The sequence below is a fragment of the Nanorana parkeri genome, unplaced genomic scaffold, assembly GCF_000935625.1.
Source record: "Nanorana parkeri isolate BGI_ZX_2015 unplaced genomic scaffold, ASM93562v1 scaffold579, whole genome shotgun sequence".
NCBI classification, from domain to species: domain Eukaryota; kingdom Metazoa; phylum Chordata; class Amphibia; order Anura; family Dicroglossidae; genus Nanorana; species Nanorana parkeri.
The window spans coordinates 701,450-722,645 of NW_017306847.1; the positions used below are offsets into that span (position 1 = coordinate 701,450).

At 46.9% G+C, this 21,196-nt stretch overlaps 2 protein-coding genes across 2 annotated transcripts in view; one reads left to right on the top strand and one right to left on the bottom strand.

Moving 5' to 3' along the window:
- The window catches only part of PBRM1 (polybromo 1), an 82,361-nt gene extending 72,451 nt beyond the window's left edge, over window positions 1-9,910 (bottom strand). Inside the window, exon 1 of the mRNA XM_018562473.1 lies at window positions 9,718-9,910. The gene's annotated coding sequence lies outside the window, so the exon portion shown is untranslated. The remainder of the gene's footprint in view (window positions 1-9,717) is intronic.
- Window positions 9,911-19,278: 9,368 nt separating this feature from the next.
- Window positions 19,279-21,196, top strand: part of GNL3 (G protein nucleolar 3) — a 22,096-nt gene continuing 20,178 nt past the window's right edge. The window contains exon 1 of the mRNA XM_018562475.1: window positions 19,279-19,374. Within this exon, the coding sequence (XP_018417977.1) occupies window positions 19,362-19,374 (13 nt within the window). The 5' untranslated portion in view covers window positions 19,279-19,361. The remainder of the gene's footprint in view (window positions 19,375-21,196) is intronic.

The following is a 21,196-nucleotide window of genomic DNA, read 5'->3' on the forward strand; positions in this document are numbered from 1 at the left end:
CTTTTCCCCCACATGTGTATAAATGTATTGCTGGGATATTGATTGGTTGTATTTAGGGCTGCAACAACTAATCGACATAATCGATTATAATCGATTATTGAAAAAGTTGCCAACTTTTTCAATAATCGATTAATCGGCTTCCGATCAGTTGGCCCTGTTCACGGCATCACTGGAGCCATTTGCCTGAAAATAATCGTTACAGTCCCTCACAGCTGCAAGACCCGCCCGCCCGCATCCACGCCGTACCTCCTTCCCGCCTCACACTCACCACCCGCCCACATCCACGATTGGCACAGGGACGCGGGGAGATGTAGTGAGGAGGAGGAGGTGTGGGGGGGATGACAGCCACCGATAGACAGGCCCGATCTAATTTCTTTTTTTTTTACTTCCACCGCACCAAGCTTGCTCCTGGGATGGACTACAATTTCAATACAAACTAGTAGTCCATCACTGGAGCCATTTTTATTTTTCCGATTAACCAATTAAATCGAACTTAATAATCGGCTAACTAATCGATTTTGAAAATAATCGTTACCTGCAGCCCTGATGACAATCAATATTTGCTGTTTCATCAGTAGGCGTCATTTTTCTTTCAGGAGGGTTTAAGCACAAAAACAACAAAATGCATGTACATGCGTTTTTCATGTGCTCCCACTGAGTACTATGGGGCCAAATGCACTATTTAACACTAAAACAAGTATCAGCTCCTTTGCAAAAACTGCACTGCACCATGTTACATTGATGTGAAAGAACAGCATTAAGAATATTGTGACATCCATGGCAGCCCAACAAAAGGACGCAGGACAAATTTCACTAGTGTGACAGCTGCAGCCACTGCGTGTCAGAATACCCGGCCAGTAGAATAGCCAACAGGGGAGATTCCCCCATCTACATTAAGCGAGTTCATTTTTTTTCCATTCAGCCCACAGAGATGCCAGCGTAGGGCCAGCTATACAAAACACAATTACAGCCTGTTACAATGCACTGCGGTAGCGCATGTTGCTGCGTGTGCTGTAGTCTGTGTGAGCCTTTAAAGAAGAACTCCGGGTAGAAGGAATCTGAATCCTTATAGTGGGTCTCTCCCCAGCACTACAAGGGATAAGCGCTTGTTTTAGTCTAGGGTCTAAAATAGCAAAGAAATACTCACCGGTACCTCAGACTCGGCTGGTGCTCCCCGCAGCCTCTCTCCTTCTCCGCTCTGGTGGTGGTATGACCCTCTGTGTCCTCACATTCAATACACTGTATTGGATGTGATGAATCATGGGACCTTAGATTGCTAGAGCAGAGGGGAAAAGAGGCTGCGATGACTGGTCTAGCAGCCAGTGGGTCCAAGGTTTGGGTGTTTCTTTGTTATTTTAGCCCCACTACAAGGGTTGAGATTTCATTCTTTAAAGTTAATGTTTTCTTCATCCCAACTATCTTAACCCAATAGTGCTGCCTAAGTGCAGTCACAGTAAGGTGCGTGCCATTACAGTACCTTTATTGTGCATAAAAGACTGCTCCATGTCCTGAGATAACTTCCACTATGGAGCCAATCAACTTGCATCCCCAAGCCCCGCCCATCTGTAGCCCCTCCCTCTCCCCATCCAATAGGATTGCCTTTTCTTACACTTATTTGAACATTTTTAGAGGGGATGGTCAGAACTCAGACTGGCTACTCCACCTTATCAGCAAAGTTCATTTGATCAAATGCTTAGGCTTTTAGACACGTGACTGGCACTGAAGGGAGCCTTGAGTGGCATTTCCTCCAAGAAAAGCAAGTACGTATTCATTTCTATTAGACACAAATATTTTAGGCCGTAAGAACATTTGCATTTTGTTTCCAATATGGAAATATTCTCCAAAGCGGGGTGGCAAACTCCGGCCCTCCAGCTGTTGTGGAACTACAAGTCCCTTGAGGCTTTGCAAGATTCTCACGGCCACGACTCGCAGAGGCAGATGCATCATGGGATTTGTAGTTTCACCACAGCTGGAGGGCCTGAGTTTGCCACCCCTGAGCTAAGCCCTCATCTCCTACCCTAACCACTCCACTTTTCCCGATATACAGTATGCAGGCAGACTATAATCCACATCCCACGTTCACTCACCCTATGCTGGAGGAAGATAAGATTTGAGCACCCATGGGGGACCAGTGAAATACATATACAGTAATACCTTGGTTTAGAAGTAACTTGGTTTGAGAGTGTTTTGCAAGACAAGCAAACATTTCTGAAAAAGTTTGCCTTGATATACAAGCAATGTCTTGCAATAAGAGCAAAATTTTGTAGAAAAGCGCCACCCGAATAAGGCTGTAGCAGTGCGAGCGATGAGTCTGTTTAACGACAATGCAATGTCACATTGGATAGATTCCTTGTTAAGGTTTCATGAAATGAAAAAGATTCCATTGAGATAGCAGTGATTCCGCTAGTGATAGTGAAAGTCGTCCTACACAATAATCCTCCTCTCTCTTGTCCCCCTCACACCAGCCACAAAGGTACCGGTAATTGGTTTATTTTTCTTTATATTTTGTACAGTATTATATTACAGTACAGTATTGTAATCATTTTTATATGAATATTTTTGGTTTGTGGAACGAATCATCTGAATTTCCATTATTTCCCATGAGGAAATTCGCTTTGATATACAAGCGCTTTGGATTACAAGGAACAAATTATGCTCGTAAACCAAGGTATTACTGTATATGAAAAACACGCACACACACACACACACACACACACACACTAAAGTACTAGTCTGGCAGCAGTTTGTGTCTCTTGTCCTTCAATAAAACTTCGGGCCTGTGAACTCTTTCCCCCTCCCTTACCCCTCTTCCCTCTCCCCCCATCATCACACCTGTTGCTTTGTTGTTGGTTAATGTTTATGCTTGATGTGTTGTCACGGTGTTGAAGTTGATTGAGTTTAAGGTATTTGATGTGGATCCTACGGACCACATACTCAGTCCGGGGTAATGCGGTGTCATGAATGACGTGGAGGGCTCAGGATTCTTGTCTTGCGCTACACGACAGGCATCTCGCCGCAGTGCGAATGTAATTTATTGTGTGATTGAGTTGTATTGCTATGTGGTGTTTATGCGGTGCGTCGCAGTACGAGGTAGAATGAACCCTGATTGTATAGCTTGTTTTTGTATATTTTTATTACATTAATAAAGTATATTTTTCAATCAAAAAACTCGTCTGGCAGCAGTCTTTGGAAACATTGGCAATGGTTGTTGTAAAGCAGAAATCCAGGTATAAAGTATTATGCATAATTGCGTTGGTACAGCTTTGTCCAATGTAAGTACACATTCAATATACCTGATAGGCCATTGGGACCATGTAAAGCACTGTAGTAGCTGCTCTCAAAAACAAAAAAGACAGGGGGTCGCCTGCTCAGCACAGGGCCAGTCAGAGAATGCATAGTAATTTTACCAAGGAATACAAGGCACTCTCTGATTGGATGAGGGATGGATCTTAAGGTCACAGCCCCTCAAGAGAACACCTTGTAATCCATTACGTTGTCTCAATGGACCCCATGTCGTGCGAGCAACCCCATGTTTTCAGGGCAGAGGGGAAGCCGCTCAGCACAGCGCAGTACCAGGACCCAATAGATTGATGTAAAGCACTACAGTATTTTACAGGATTCCCATGGGCTGACCGGGTATAGTATATGAATACCTACACCGGGCAAAGCTGGAAAGGCATCTTTCATCATTCTGAACTACCAGTCAAACAGGAACTCTGCATTCCAATTCTGGCTCATTAAAAGGAGAACTATGGGGTCAGTGTTTTTCCCCATAGTTCTCCTTAGGGTAACGGGAGGACACAAACTAGCGTCCTCCCGTTACCCTAAGCTCAGTATACCGCGAGCTACAGCTTGCGGTATACTGAGATGCCGCAGCCGGAGCGGATCCCGGCGTAGATGACGGGATCCGCCCAGCTGCGTTAGTGACAGCTGGCTCTGCCTATCTAGAGGCAGAGCCAGCTGTATCCGCCCCCTCCCCCGTCCGTTCCGCCAGTCAGCGCTGGCAGATCGGAGCGGGGAGAGGGGAATGCAGCCCCTCCCCCTGTCACGGCAGAGAGCCGCGCCAGGATCGAGGGGGGAGCGAACGCCGGTATGTGTTCTCTCACCTCCCGATCTACTGAGCGGACCTGTGACAGTCTCATTGTCACAGGTCGGCTAGAACTATGAGGTGAGTGAAAAGCACTCACCTCATAGTTCTCCTTTAAACCAGAAGTGGGCAAATGAATATGGAATTCAGGAGCCAGTCCAATCCAGAAGGCAGCAGGATTTTTAGGAGCCAGTTCCTTGACAACAACTAGGGAAATCCACGAAAGTTAGACACCAGCTATAAATTATAAGAAGCATTGGCTACCTGGTTTCTGGAATTCTTCCAGCCCTGCATTAAACGGTCAGTCCACATGAAAATTATATTCCAGGTAGGAGTGTAGTAAGCAGAGTTACTCGCTGGCTTTTTATACCTTTTGGGGACTACAGAGCTGGAATTTCCCCGCCATGCTCCCTGGCTCTGTTCCCGTCTACCTCAATACACGTTCAACCCAGGCTGCAGTCCCAACACATAGACAAACGCAATTTGCCTCGTGTCATATTTGTTCACGTACTGTGTTGGTGCACGCTCAAACTTTTCTGTAGAGAGTTATAATGCGCTATAACATTTAATATGCTGCCCTGCATAGAGTTAAATGGACTGTTACGTTTAAAAAGTTGAAAACAGCAAGCACTGCGATTCATTGTAAAACACATTGCTGCACGTGTGCACGTAAACGGAAGACATGCATCATGCACAACAACGGGTATGAATGTGCCCTTAACCCCTCACGCTACAATATACTCAATACAACACCTCTATAAAAATAAAATGTAAAAAAACTGCAGTGAATGTTTGTTGAATGTCACATTCACTGCTTTACAACTATGCCCCTTATGCATAAATATGTCTGTAACATGAAACATGGTCAGAAAACTAAACTAAGCCAAAAAAAATTACAATTCTGAAAAACATTCTACTCCGACTCCACTAAATAATAACAAAAGAGCATGCTGCTGGAAAAACAAAAATGATTCCCTGCCATGATGAGCTCTGCCTTAGGGCCTATTCGCTGCTCTCCTTTTCAATGCACATGCATTAATATTCCATGAAATGATGCGCTGATGTGCAATGCAAACTGCACTGCGAGTGTGTTGTAGCAGAAATGAAAAGCGTGTCCATTCATACCTATGGAAAATGCATAAGCCCTAAAAGGGAATGTTGCGAATGGGCCCTTACCCCTTCCACAGCCGACTAACCCACCACGCCCCCTCCTGCCACTGAACGCAGGGAGCCGGCCATGTTGCGTTCCAGAGGCCGAACGCTCTGGAGCGCACTCTTTGTGGTGTGAACCGACCCTTAAAAGGAGGTCACATGTGATTAAAAAGGTAAAGACCCAAAACAAGTCAGAAGTCTGGAGGTCTGGTTTAAAGGCTCTATGGCTTGTGTAAATATGGGCCCCTAGTGACCAGTGCCCATTACATATTGTGGGCTGTGAAATGCGGTATACGATGTACAGACATGTGCACTGGCTGCTGAGGGCATCACACAGGTATCTGCAGCGGGCGGCCGGCCGGAAGAGGTGGTGGTGTAGGGTGTAAGTTTATCGTTTCCCATTTGGTGAGAATGAGAACTTAACCTTTGGGCTCCATTCACACTAGATGTGATTAAAATGGTTTTCTAAAGGCATATACAGTATATACACAGCTAATGATTTCCAATAGATCTATTCACCTTGGGGGGAATTCATCAAAACTGGAGCAGACAGAATGTGGAGCAGTTACCCATGGCAACCTATCAGCATGGCTCTTCAGTTTGCTCAGGTAAGATTTGAAAATGAGACAGAGCAGCTGATCGGTTGCAGTGCAAATCTGCTTCAGATTTTGTCTGCTGCAGTTTTGATAAATTGCTCCCCTTGTATTTAGATGGTTTTACCTGCAATCAGTTTAGCTGTGTTTAGAAAAAAGTAGAAGTCAGGTGCATCCAGGGATTGATTTGAACTTCTAAATGCACCAAAACGCATGTAAACACAAGACACATTTGCAGAAATCTCATTGGCTATGCTAATAGGACAAAGGACAGATGCATCACACATATGCGTGTAAATGCACACAATTTTAAGCATCTAGAAACAAAGCAGATTTTGCAGACAGATCTCTGCCTAAAAACGCAAGTGAAAATTGAGATTGAAGGTGCAGGCAGGAGCACACAAAGCCAAATGATCAGGAATCAGCCAACATTCAAGACGTCAATGGGCAGCATAAAAACAGTGCCATGCATTAAGGGCCCTGTCACACCAGCTCCAGTGCGTTCCAGCACGACTCACTGTTGGAACGCACTGGAGCGCATCCCAGTGGGCTTCCTGCGTTTAGGGGCAGGAGGGGGGGTGGTGTGGACTGAAGTCAAATGCACCACAGCCACGCCCCCTCAGTGCAATCGCCCGCACCGGAACAAGTGGCAAAACAATGTCTGCGTTCCGGTCCAGTGCAATCTCAAAAAAGGCTGCCAACACTATTTTTTCAGATCGCACTGGAATGCAGGCGTTGTTTTGCCACGCGTTCCGATGTGGTTGATCGCACTGCTGGTGGGGGGCGTGGCCGCGGTACCATTGACTTCAGTGCACCACCACGCCCCCGAACGCAGGAAGCCAGCAGGGATGTGCTCCAGTCGCGAATTGTGCTGGAACGCACCGGAGCTGGTGTAAGCCTTAGATAAAGATGTGTGTGCATCTGTGGGCATCTTGCAGCTCACTGCCGACCACGCTATCGGCCCGCTCCTGACGTCCCCACCGGCCTTATGTGGTCTAGGTCGGTATGGATGGTGTACAGCTGAAGTAGTCGTGGCCGAGCGGCGTTTACTGTGACCATGTGGGAACCGAGCCTCCTCTCTTATGCGTCTCCAGCGCGAGGCAGCCTCTGAAACCCGGAAGTGTCGCACCGGAAGCGCGTCATCGCTCTGACCACGCGGCGCGTATCCCAGGCGACGACGGCGCCCTACAGTGACGTCACCCGCCGGATTCCTAGCCAGGACATAGCCTATGATCCCACCACAGCACCAGCAAGGGGCGAAGAGACGCCGCAGCCCGCCGCGCGGGCCCCACACCTCCACACTGCCGCAGACTGACCCTGCTCTTCATACCATCAGGTAAGAGCCCCCTACTGCCAAGGTAGCCGGGACCCCTGGACTCCTCCAGCCTCCCTGTACCTCTCCAATGCTGCCCCCGTCGTTGCCAGACAAATGTCCACAACCCTGGGTCAGCATTCTCACATCCCAGCTTGCCACTGCTGTACACCAGGGGGGGCCACCATCTGGCGCCAACTCACGTGCAGGAGGATGGTTGCCTTCCCTGAGTGATGGAAGGGAACCTTGGCCAAGAATCGGATGGGGGTCCGATAGGGAAGCCCTGCATGCGCTGCAGCAGGTAATCCTGGAGTAGGTCCCAACGCATAGCAGGGTAGGCTCAGCCCTAAGGCAAACAAACATGAGCCCTAAAAACAACAAACATTACGATGTCCCTGTGTAGCCGGCGGAAACACAAAAAAACTGACTTGGGATGGAAGGAGGAGTCTATTTATTTAATGTGGTTGATGTGTTTCCTGTTGCAGGCAGGCGGAGCCTATATCTCGATGGCTGTCCTGGAAGATGACTGGGGAAAACAGAGCTTTTTAATAACCTGCACATTACCGACCTTCGCTGTAACACTGACCTCTTTCTCGAAGCTGAATTCAAGTGAAAGTAAAAAAGAAATTGCTGGGAGGTAGGAATTTTGGGCAGAAGAGACACGCTAAATATTTTCTGCTAGATGATTTCTTCCTCTGAATGTTTTATTTTTTGCGCACACTGTAAAGCGCATGCAGTGGGCAGACCCGGCTCATTCATGACATCGCTAAGAAGAATAGGCCGGGTGCTTGGGAGGATGAAAGTTCTGTGTGCACACGCAAAAGTTACATCACCAGTAGCCACCCAATGGCTGAAGAAGAATCACACGGAACCCCGAAGTGGTGCCAACGGCAGACTAAAGATAGATCCCACAGCGCTGTAAGGTAAGTGCCATAGTGTGTAGGTATGTTGTGCACACTTCCACATTATGCCAAAAACCCTCCCAGAACACAACGGTTTGCTACCACTTTAACCGCCGCAGTGACACATACCTATTGATCACCTAGACCAGGGGTAGCCAAACTCCGGCCCTCCAGCTGTGGGGGAACTACAAATCACATGAGGCATTGCAAGATTCTCACAGCCGCAGACATGACTCCAGCCTTAGCGAAACTACAAATCCCATCATGTATCTGCCTCTGGGAGTTATGCCTGTGGCTGTCAGAGTCTTGCAATGCCTCCTGGGACTTGTAGTTGCACCACAGCTGGGGGGCCGAAGTTTGCCTACGCCTGCCTTAGAGGATTCGGGAGGAATTATTCCCCACTTGCAAACTGAACGGTGGTATGAAAGGATATTTGCCTTTCTATGAATGAACTGCAGTGACTGTGGGGATAAGGTTCTGTTCATGGAGGTTTTCTATTGGTTAAAATCGTTGGACTTGTGCTTTTTTACCTAACAGGGAAAAAGCCAATCATCATCAAACATCACATTCCAGAATACCCCAACAACGACAACCACCATCATAATGGAAAGACATTGCTGCAGTGCTGACATACCACAGCCTTCACGGTAACCATGGAATGGTATGGGGGTGTACCTAAGATACTAGCGGTCAGCAATGAGTCTTCTAGAGACGTAGTGGGCTCATCAACAAAGTGGGGTGCCCACCCCGATGACATTACTACACTCCCACACCAATCCATATATGAAGACTATGCTGATGGAAACATCAAGTCCTATTACCTCTACTACAGCAGAATTCAGATCCTAAGGCCAGCCATACCCAAATTCTCTCTCACTCAGCCTGCCGGAGAAAATGAATAGACTCCCCCATTCATGCTAAACAGTGCTAACCTGCTGGCTATTGTATTCAGACAGTTGTAGCACCCATGGCCGTCATATACCCGAGCACTGACTGTATCTAAAAGGACGTAGTCGCTGGTCAGCTGACAATTTTCCAGCAGGTTATTTACATTTTTCTGCTGACCTTTGTTGAGCAGCGTGGTGCCAAAAGTGCCACTCAAGGGTCACATTTCGGTTGATGCAGCTGGAATTAGGCAAAATTGGAGCCATGTATGGCCAGTGATCGAATGGGGCTATCCATCCAGGGTAGAAGGATCACAGAGAGATGTGACATGAAGGGGGTACAAGGGATGCAGAAGAAACATTAGGAAGTGGCACAGCCAGAGGGGGCTCAGAGGGTACAATGTCAGGGAATGGAGGCAGCATAGTTATAAAAGCGGGCAATGTGTGTACACATGGAACAGCATCACCCCAGATGGGCAACTAGATGGATAAGACCCCAGAATGGGGGATGGGCCCCCAGGAAGGACACCACATACAGTTGTGTCTATAGGAGCACAGTGTGGGGGGAGGGGACACGGTTGGCATCAAGAGGGGTGCGGGCACCCAGTGTACACTGCTCTCCACAGAACAGACAGAACACACAGCAACACACACACACACAGTACGGGCTCCTAGAAGATGAATGAAATGAGAGTGTACTAAGGGCCACTTCATCACACAAAGACCCCGGAATACCGCCACTGCCTTCCACCCTCACAGAAACCTCGAATACCCCTCTCCAACTTACCGAGCGCCGCCGCCATGCGGACAAGCGCTGCCGTTGCCAAGTCGGAGTCGCCAGGGCTGCACAAAGCACCAGCCGGTATCTTCTGAACACGAAGGCGAATTCAATGAGATATTAGCAACGAGCAGGCCGCGAGAAACACACCCAGGCCAACCAGCAGAGGGCAGCAAACCCGGGGGCGGGACTACAAGTGCGGCCACCAACAAGTGGGCGGAGTTAACAGCGCACACAGGCAACGGAGGAGGAGATTGCTGGGGGCGTGGCTGTGGCCATCGTATGTAAGGGAACATCTGTATCAGTACGGGAGCGGCCATTTTTGTGCAGGGCGGATGTTTGCGGATGGCTATTAGAATGAAGCCTACGAAATGCTCAAACTTGGAATTAGCCACTGGACCCAAATATATCATTGCTCTACTTCACCAGTGCGTGCTTTGCATGTTTTCTGCTCTTATGTTTAAATGTCACTTTACTGACAACAATTTATTGGTGCAAATCCTGTGCTGTTAGGTCACCTTTGGGAACATTTCCCAATAAAGGCACCTTGCACCCAGCAGCAGTCAGCTTAAAAAATGCTCCTAAGCCAACACATTGAAGTTATGTGCTAAGTCCTAGAGAGGTGATGCCCATCGGTCCCTATACGCTGTAGGATGTGTCTGTGCACCTCCAACACAAGAAATGACCCCGCGGCCCATGTGCAGTGCCCTCCCTCCCCTTTGAGCTCTGCCAATGCTGTAGGGGGGAATAGAGCGCACTGTGAATGCCTGTGTTTCAATGAGCCGGGTGCGTTCCTTCTGTGTCAGGGGCACATGAAGTTATGAAATGACACAGGAACACACTTTTAAAAAGCTGAACGGTCATTTATATTTGGCAGAACATGCTGGAACGCATGGCGCATTTTTTGAGTAAATGACTATAAAGGTGAACTAATCCTTTAAGCTCACCAGTCACATTAAAATCGATTTACACTGGATAGTTTAGGTAGGTCCTCATAGTTTTTGGTAAATCGAATGTTAGTTGTACAAAGATTGTGATGTGTATGGTGAGATTCACCTCCTGGAATTCTACCTCCTTGCTGTATTACCAACTCATACAGCAGGTAAACACCAAACAGCTAATATGGATATGGCTTATTCATGCCAGAAAGGTGATCTCACTGAAATAGAAGGACCCAACAGCTCTGGATGTAAAACCCTTCCTTAAGCTCATCGTAGATATTTTACCTGAATACAAATAACTTTATATTAGTCGAGCATGGCCAAATATGTTTGAAAAGATTTGGGAGCTATGGTTAAAGAGGAACTTTACCCACCAATTTAATGTCCCCCAAAACTGTTACTTTTTAGACATACCAACTGTCAGTGTGCTTTATTTCAGCTCTCAACCAAACTTTAAGCCCTCAAATGGCTGGTGTCATAGCTGGTCACATGTACAGCACCATGGCATCCACAATCCAAATAGAGGCTAAGGTGGCATCATCCTTGGCTGTATGTGATACGAGGGTGTAGTTCCGCTTTAAGGATTGTTGAAAAGTGTTATGCAATATAGACAACCTTGGCAGTAAACCAGTACATTTATTTTTATAGAACAGGGACATTTGGGGAGAATAAAGGGACACTGGGATTCGGTTCAAAAAGAGTGACAGTCCCTTCTTCTGATGGACAGTTGGGACATAGGCTAACCAAAAGAGAAAAAGTCTCATGTTTTGGCTGCATTGAGCTGCAGTTTATATTCAACTGAATTGAGACCTCCAATATCACATCACAGATTATTATTATACTGGATTTATATAGTGCCAACAGTTTGCACAGCGCTGTACAATATAAGGAAGACATTACAAATCACAATACAATTCAAGACAAGATGGTAAGGAGGGCTCTGCCCGTGAGGGCTTACAATCTAATAGGGAGGGGGAAGTGATACATGAGGAGGTAGCTGTGTGGGGATGAATTGTTTGAGAACGTGATGGCTGAGTGGTTAGGTTGAGGTGGGATAGGCTTCCCTGAAGAGATGAGTCTTTAGGGATCACCTAAAGGCAGTCGGGGTGGGAGATAGATGGACAGGTTGGGGTAAAGAGTTCCAGAGGATGGGAGAGACTAGAGAAGTCCTGGAGGCGAGTATGAGAAGAGATGACGAGGGAGCTGGAAAGCAGGAGGCCTTGGGAGGATCGGAGGGGACGGTTAGGCTGATACTTTGAGACAAGGTTTGAGATATAGCCAGGGGCAGAGTTGTGGATGACTTTGTAAGTGGTTGTTAATATTTTGAGTTTTATCCTTTGGGCGAGTGGAAGCCAGTGCAGGGATTGGCAGAGGGGGGCTGCAGACACTGAGCGGTTGGTCAGGTTGCACAATTAGGTTGCACAATGCTCCATGTGCATGCATTTATAACTATGTATAGTTAAGGGGTTCTATGTAACTGCTAAGTAACTGCTAAGAACTCAGTGCAGGCAGAGGGCACAGGGAGTTATCACTTGACTTTTCTGGAAGGATCAACTTTTCTGTTTTTGCTTTTTGTGCACTTATAAAACAGCTGTAACAAAAAGTTTTCAACGGTGTATTTATCAGATCAAAATGGACCCAAGAGGTACATTTCATTGTTAGGGTTCACAAAGCCTTAAAGAAGAACTCCAGGTTTTAGCCCCACTGTAAGGGTTAACTGCTTGTTTAAGTCTACGTGCGAAAACACAGAATATATACTCACCGCTCAACTCTCTCCCCCTCTGCTCTGTTTGCTGGATGTCTCTCAGGCGTCCTAATATCTAATAGACCTGTATTAGACACGATGATATCACAGGTCCTTAGACCACCAGAGCCTGGCTGGAGAAAAGGCGGCAGGGACCGGTCTAGCAGCCAAACTGGACCCAGGATCAAGTAAATGTATCTTCTTTATTTTTGCTCCTAGACCTAAATAAGCAATTAACCCTTGCAGTGGGGCTAGCCTCACACTACAAGGGTTAATTGCTCGGTTAGGTCTAGGGTTAATTTTTCTAAAACTTGGATTTCTTTTTTTAAAGACATAGTCTACCATTTAAAAAAATCTAATAAATGCACCGACAAAAAAGTAAATGTATTATTTGTTTGCATTGAAGCCAGTCAGTGCGTTGTGGGTGCAAAGCACAAGTTCTTTCATTGTTTACATCCCAGCCCCATGTCTTTATGGAGGTACAGACCTTCCGTTATAGGACTGGAGGAAGTAATGAATGGACTACAAGTACTACTGAGATACTGTATGTAAGTCCTTCTGCTGTGGGGGCAGATACAAAATGATCTGAATCCTATGAAAAAAATAACATACAAAGGGCTGAAACATGCATTGTGGAGAAAACTTCCTTTATACCTAAGGCAGCAGCAGCAGCAGCAATTTGTTCAAGAAGAGTGGACCAAACTACCTGTTGGCAGGTGCAAATCTACAGCTAGTGGTAGGTTAATGGCAAGCGGTAGGGGACATGCTGTACCATTGCCTTGTTAATTCCATGGATGGATGCCTGGGACTCTGGGAGGAAGATGTACTGGTGAATGCAACTGGTATATGAAGACTGGGAGAGAAATGTATGGTGGGGGAAGTGGTTGGTGTATCTGGAAAGTGAGGCTAGCTTGTAGGGAAGCCTAATGTTAATGGTTGGGGGGTAGTGATAACGAAGAGATGGTGGGAGGTATGGATACTGGGTGTAGTGACATGGATAGGTGGATGATAAAGTAGGAGTGTGGAGATAATGCTGTGGTTGTTTTGTGGGAAAATAATATGTTGGCAGAGGAGGGGTGATGTGTTGTTATTATGGCCTTGGAGGTGGTGGAGGTCTAGAAGCAACTGTTTTTTAAAGACTAGGGAGGAATGCATGGTGGGGGAGGTGGTTGGTTTACTTAAAAAATGAGGGCACTTTGTAGGGGCCTAATGTTAATAGTTGGGGGACAGTAATTGCAGAAGTTAGTGATTGGCAGGATAATGGGAGGTATGAATACTAGGTGTAGTGACATGGATAGGTGGATGATAAAGTAGGGAGACAGAGAGAATGCTGTGGTTGGGTTGTGGGAAAATTATATTTTGGCAGAGGATGGGTGGTGTTTTGGGAGTATGGCGCTGAAGGCATGGGTGTATCTACTGCAAGGCAAACTAGGCATTTGTCTAGGGCGGCACTTTCCAGGGGGGCGCCAAAAAATGCTTCCCCCAAACCAGTTAGATAAGAGAAAAAAAAATATAATAAATTATTCATAAATTACTGCCAGTACTCCTGGACCTGGTGCTTCTTTGACTGGGGGACCAACGTGTCCACCTATGCCGCCTACTCCAACATATATGTTGGCTGCAGCTCCTTCCTCTTCTTGGTCAACATGCTGTGCAATGTATTGGTGTGTGTGACTTTCATCCGGATGCACTGGAAGTTCAGGTGCCGGACCATCCTGGGAAACCGTCACCCAAATCTCTGACTTCAGGCAGCGGAGGAGCTTCCGCAGGACATCAGGATCAGGACTGAAATCCAGATGGTCATCGTGCTCATTGGAACCTCTGTGGTGGTGAATCTGGGGAAGTGCAGCCTATAGAAGGCCCAGCATATGAAGGCAGAAGATCGGTGTTGCAGCTGCAGTACTAGAGACTAGCACAGTATGACAGGGCAGGAGAGAATGGTTATTGTAGCTGCAGAACTAGGGAGCCCATCAAGCCAGGAGTGGAGAAGTAGGCTATAGCAAAGGTAGAACCTGTCAGAATCTAGATACACCGTGCGCGCGACTGACAGGTTATGCAAAATGTCTTAAACAGGAAGGGGTGGGACTAATTTAAATTAGGGATGGGGGGTGCTCGGGTTTAGTCTTGCCTAGGGCAGCACAAAACCAAAATACACCACTGGCTGAAGGTGATGGAGGTCCAGGAGCAACTGATATATAAAGACTGGGAGAGGAATGTGTGGTGGTGGAAGTGGTTGGTGTAGTTGAAAAATGAGGCCAGTTTGTAGGGAGGCCTAAAGTTATTGGTTGTGGGATGGAGCAAGTGCTGGGGTCGTGATGTGGGAATAGTTATACTAGAATTAGCTACTCCTGACAGCTACACTGGTTACAATGTCACTAATTCATTTCATTGTATCCCATTCTCAGCATCTCCTAGACACAGGCTGACACATCTCCTTGTGATTTCAGTCCAGTAAAGGCACTGTATTGTCAGCCCACAACATGTAATTAGGAGCTCAGTGCATTTCTGCCAGGATCAACAGGTATTTTGTGTACTTGCAGGGTCTTTAAAGCCCATCTCTGGGAAAACCAAAAAACTACCCTTGTTGTGGAGCTACCCCCACACTGGAAGGGTTAACTGCTTTTTTATGCCAAGGGGACAGAAAAAAGTTGTTTTACTTACCTGATCCCCAATCTCTCCGATCTACTAGACTGGTCCCTGCAGCTTTTTCCACCCTTCACTCCAGTGGTCTAACGGCCACTGATGTGATCATGACTAATGCAGGTTCCATAGACCTGCATTAGTCATGGAGATGCCGAGAGAAGGTCCACCAGTCAGAGCAGAGGGGGAGAGAAATGAGCACCGACCGCTGGGGGAGCGGGGATCAGGTAAGTAAAAGTGCTTAACTCCAGTTTCCTAGGTGTTAATGAGCAGTTAATGCTTGCAGTGCGGGCATTCGTTTTTTGGGTTGCTCATAGATAGGCATTAACCTTTTCATAGTTGGAGCCTTTCCTTTTCAATAATCTTTGTTCGTTTTAAATAGTTTCAAAACATACAATTAATAACATCAACTTTCAACAACATTCTTCACTATTTTTTAAGGGAACAATACACAAAATAATTACCTATTTAAAACACTATAAGTACGCCTTATAACCCTTTCAAATTTCTAGATACCTTCTTAGCTCGTATAAGTGGCGGAACTACCAGGGTCGCAGAGGTCGCGGCCGCGACCGGGCCATCCGTCGCTGGGCCCTGCCTCCTCCTTCGCTGCCGACGCCGGGCTCAGCCTCCTCCGCTACTGGCTGTCATTGACTCAGCAGCAGCTGTGAGGAGAAACGCACCGCTGCACAGATCAACGACAGGTTGTCAGTGATCTGGACAGCAGCGCGTTCCTCCTCACAGCCACCAGTGACAGCCAGCAGCCTGCAATGCCACAGCGACCAAGGTGGCCCGCACAGCATCAGGGGGATGTCCTGGCCGGCCCCCTGTGCTCTGGGCCCCATAGCGGTGATTGTTCTGCCACTGCTCGTATCCTTAAAACTCCATTCATGATTCTCCTCACACCTTCCTAAAACAAAAAAAAAAACCCTAACCTTATTAATTTTCCTCTCTTTCCCCCTTTCCCACTTACCTTCCCCACTCTACATCCTAATCCTCAGACCCTAACTTCCATCTAGTAAGGACATTTGGAAGTCCACTGCCATGTAATTTGGTATCCAAGGGTCCCATGTTTTCTTGAATCTAGAGATTGTATCCTTTAAAATTGCAGAAAGTTTTTAATTCATCATATACCACCCTACCTTGCTCCTTCCTTGATGTATAGAGGGTGTACTGGAGCTCCAAGCCCTTGCCAATGTGTGTTTTGCTGCTGTTAATATGAAAATCACTAATTTAAACTGCATGTTGGTACAGCCCTCCAGTCTTAAATTAAGCTAAGACTCCCATGGGTTGCATCTTATTTGTCTGCCTAATACTTTACTGATCATTCGATAGGTACCTATCCAGAATCCCTTGATTTTGGGACAGCTCCACCATACAGTATATGTGTAACATGGAACCCACCTCACCGCATCCCCTAAAACATCCCTCTAAAAATTTAGCTATTTTAAGGGGGACTGTGTACCAGCGCAACAGAACTTTATAGTTGGGCTCTATTGCTGTCATATTGGTTAAACAATGTGTAATGGTGTCCCAGATCTGTGCCCAATCTTTTGGTATCAATCGCCTCTCTGGATCCTGTTCTCATAGGAGCACGTATATAGGGTAAGCTTAAAGGAGAACTATGAGGTGAGTGATTTCCACTCATCCTCATAGTTAGAGCCGACCTGTGACAAAGAAGCTGTCACAGGTCTGCTCTGTAGATCAGGAAGTGAGCAGAAACATGCCGCCGATCCGATCACTTCCCGATCATCTCCCTACAGTGAGCGGTGACTGTCAGTCACCGCTCCCTACAGGGATCCCCCCCCCCTCCCCTCTCCGATCCTCCACTGCTGAATGAAGGAACGAATGGGTGGGGGGCGGGCACAGCAGGCTCTGCCTCTAAATAGGCACTCACGCAGCTGGGTTGGATCCAGACAGTATTGTTGGGATCCCTCCCGGCTGCGCCGCTCTCAGTATAGCCCGCGATGTACTGGGGGGAATTAATCAAGACTGGAGCAGACAAAATCTGGAGATTTGCACTGCAACCAATCAGCTTCCCTGTCTCATTTTCAAATCTTAACTGCACAAACTGAAGAGAGATATTGATTGGTTGCCATGGGCAACTGCTCCAGATTCTGTCTGCTCCAGTTTTGATAAATTCCCCCCCACGAGCTTTGGGTCATGGGAGGAGGTTAGTATATGTCCCCCCGTGACCCTAAAGAGAACTATGGGGGAAAACACTTATCCCATAGTTCTCTTTTAAGTTTCTACTTTCATCATTATCTTTTAGATAGTAGATAAGCAGCCCCCCTAGCGGATCTCTCACGCACTTCTGATGAAAAATGGTTAGTTTATAGGGTGGAGAAGATTTAACTAACATTGATTTGTATAAAACTCCTAATTTACAAATACTCCAAAAATCTAGAGCGGGGTATCTCATACATGGCCTGAATTCTGCTAAATGACATCATATCTGATTGATACAGAAAATCCTTTAGCCCATAGAGACCGGCCTCTATCCAGATTTGAAACCTATTGGGTTCTTCAAACCCAGGAGGAAAGGAAGGGTTTTGATAATAGTTGCCAAAGGTACATGTCTAGAAGCTAAATTCTTCTCATATCTAACCCCATCCCAAATCTTAAGAGAATGCCTACTTATTGGATTGATATAATGTTTACGTTGTGAAGGTAGGCTCCATATCAAGGTCTCTACACCTATAGGGATCACTTCCTCTGCTTTTATATATACCCACAAAGGGGCAACTGGACCCGTAAAATAAGAAATCAGTGATGCGATTCGTCCCGCCTGACAATAAGATATTAAGTGTGGAACTCCAAGCAATGGCGTCCTGAGGTCGGGTGTCCATAGATCATGTAGCACTCTTTACCGGAAATCCCAAAGTGTTGATGCGTGCTAGAAATGGGCGCGGATGGCGCCGCACACAGTGCAACTTTGAATAAAGATGTCATCAGCACAGCAGCACGACAGAATTTAAGTCAGTGCAAATACATTTTAATTGATAGATGTCACTTCAAATATCAAGCGCTTTTGGGGCCGCACAGGGTCCCCTTCTTCAGGCTCAAAGTAGACCGAGGCCGGGTGTCACCTGGAGCAGATACCGGGTGACACTCCGCCGTGATGTCATCGCGCATACGCGTGACGTAACCATGCGTGTGCGCGATGACGTCATTGCACATGCGTGGTCATCTTTTTGATACCTGCCAGCGGCCATCTTGGTGATGGACGCCGGCAGAGACAGGAGGGGACGTTCACCCGGCGGGATAAGGTATGCCGCTGGGTCCTCTCTCCTGCAGCTGTCGGGCTCTAGTCTATGACTATCAGTCATTTTGGTGTCACCCCTCCAATGGTGTCACCCGGGTGCGGACCGCACCCCACTTGTGATGCCACTGACTCCAAGACCCCCTTTACTGCTGGGTTGAACTTGAGCTTTCTTAGCTACCTGTGTTTGTTCCCCTTCCCATTTAAAATGTAGGAACATCTGCTGAAGGGACTTCATCACATATAACGGAATATTTATTGGCAGCACCCGGAAAAAATATAGTAACTTGGGTAGCAGAATCATTTTTACTGCTGCTATTCTGCCCAACCAAGATATCTGATACTTCTTCCAGGATTCCATTATCTGTTTGACCTGTCTTATGACTGGAGGCGCCGTATGAGCTTTTAAATCACTCTGAGATAAAAAAAATGTCACCTTGAGAAGGGAGACCACAGCATCTCAAAAATTGATTCTATGTGCCTTTTTCTATTTGTATAATGTAATTTTGCAACTAAGACCTTAGTAATGAATGAAGGACTAAACTGCCTAACACTTTTTGCCCTAGGGTGACAACACTGCTGCTCCATAGACTCTGCATGGTAAGCGTTGTCACCTTAGGAAGTGAGTTACTGAGAGGATCACTAGATGAAAATAAAGAAAATGCCTGAAAAATATAAAACTAGTGAACATCTAAGAAAAGTAAAGCTGCAGTTGATCCTTTATATAGTACCAAAACAGGGGGTAGTTGGCAAACACTGGTGATCTTTATTCAGGTGTACATATATTCTCATCACATTGGGTATTTTTGATCTAATCTGTGCCATGAAAGACAGAATAAAATGTACATTTCTACCCACTTCCCCCATCAGTGACATCACGCTGCACCTCCTTCTAGTGTGTTTGTGAGTGGCTGGGATCAGAGCCGACCAAACGTGGTGTTGGCTCCACCCACTGACATACTAGCTGTTCCGGGCGTGAGCACAGAGAGGGGCGGAAGTGACGACTTGTCGGGAGCGAGCAAGGCCTGTTCACACGTGGTGCTGTAGCTGAGATCACACCGGAGACATGAAGCGGCCAAGTGAGTGCCCTTTCTTATAGAAAATGTAATGCGTGTCAGGGCTTTGCCGTGTGTTAGCCGGACGGACTCGCAGACGAGTGAAAAAGACATTTCAGAGCCATGTGTTTAATCGGTTGTAAAAATACTGGCTGAATCTGTAAGGTGGTTCAACGCCATAGAAATTGTCTGTATTGTAAAAAATGACCATTTAATCCCTAGGGGCTGAAAGGAAAGCTGTTATGGGGAGTGTATGTAGGCTGCCATTGATGATCTCTCCTGTGCATGCTGCCTGTCATGCTGATCCTTTGCTTCATTCCTCTCTATAGCACTGACCTGAATGTAGAGGTGACAGAACTCTCGCATTCTGACTGCCTTTGCTGTGCTATAGTCATGTCCTGCTGATGTTTGGCCAGACAGGAAGTGAGGGGAATTCTCCAATGGCAACAAAGACAGAAATACAAATGTGTTTCTTTAGTGGACTACGATAATGCTAGAATGTTGTAGATTTTTCCATCACTTCCTGTTTGGTGAAACCATTGGCAGGAGGACATGAATTGAGGGGAAATCTCTTTACCAGATCTCCAGTAAGAAAAATCCAGACAGGGATTTTAATCTTTCCCCACAACAAGGTTTTGGCTTGACATTGACTTCATCATTCTAGGCAATGCTTGTGATCCGGCATAGTGATGTCCAGAAGCAGTCGTTATGATAATGTCCTCTGCACTCTGACTTAGGGTGGCCATAAATAGCCCAGTGTGTCACTTCCCGAGACAACAGCTGGGGGGTGATTTCGCTGATTTAGCTGGCTAGCCTTGAGCACAGTAATGGTCTTTGTCAGTCAGTTTTACTCATTGAACATAACTTCAGCTGCTTCATTTCGTCAGGCAAGTCACAGCATTGGGCACTTCAGGTTTAACCCCTTAAAGGGTTTCTAAACCCTCAGCTTTTTTTGCATATATCTACTGCTAGCAAGCAGTAGATATATGCAAAAAGTTTTTTTTTTTTTTTTTAAACTCTTTAAAAGTGGTTTAAACTTACCTGTGTCTTCCCTGCGCGCTCCCATCCGAAAATGTAATAATTCTCGGGCGGCTGCAAATCATCTTGGGGCGGGCGCATGCGCAGTTCACATTTTCGGCAGGGACGTGAGGAGAGACGCAAGGTAAGTCTATGGACACGTGTGTGCACACGCATGCAGACACCGTGGGACAGGAAGTGCCAGCAAGCCCAGAGGAGTCAGCGCTGGATCAGAGACCCGCAGCAACGCTGGCGAGAAGGCTGAAAACATCAGGAAAGATCGAATTAAGAGACATCATTTAAGGTAAGTGCTTTAATTAAGGTTGGGCTGAGGGAAAAAAACGTTGCCTTTTTAAATGAGAACTATGTGGTTAGGCCTTTTCCCCATAGTTCTCAGGGTAACGGGAGGACACAAACTAGCGTCCTCCCGTCACCCTAGGCCCAGTATACCGTGAGCTGTAGCTCGCGGTATACTGAGACGCTGAAGCGGATCCCGACAATTGTGCCGGGATCTGCCCAGCTGCGTGACTGACAGCTGGCTCTGCCTATCTAGAGGCAGAGCCAGCTGTACCCGCCCACTCCCCCGTCCGATCCACCAGTCAGCGCTGGCGGATCGGGGAGGGAGGAATCCAGCCCCTCCCCTGTCACGGGAGAGATCCGGGACGGGAGGGAGGAATCCAGCCCCTCCCCTGTCACGGCAGAGATCCGTGACAGGATCGAGAGGTGAGCGAACGCCGGTATGTGTTCGCTCACCTCCCGATCTATTGAGCCGACCTGTGACAGTCTCATTGTCACAAGTCGGCTAGAACTATGAGGTGAGTGAAAAGCA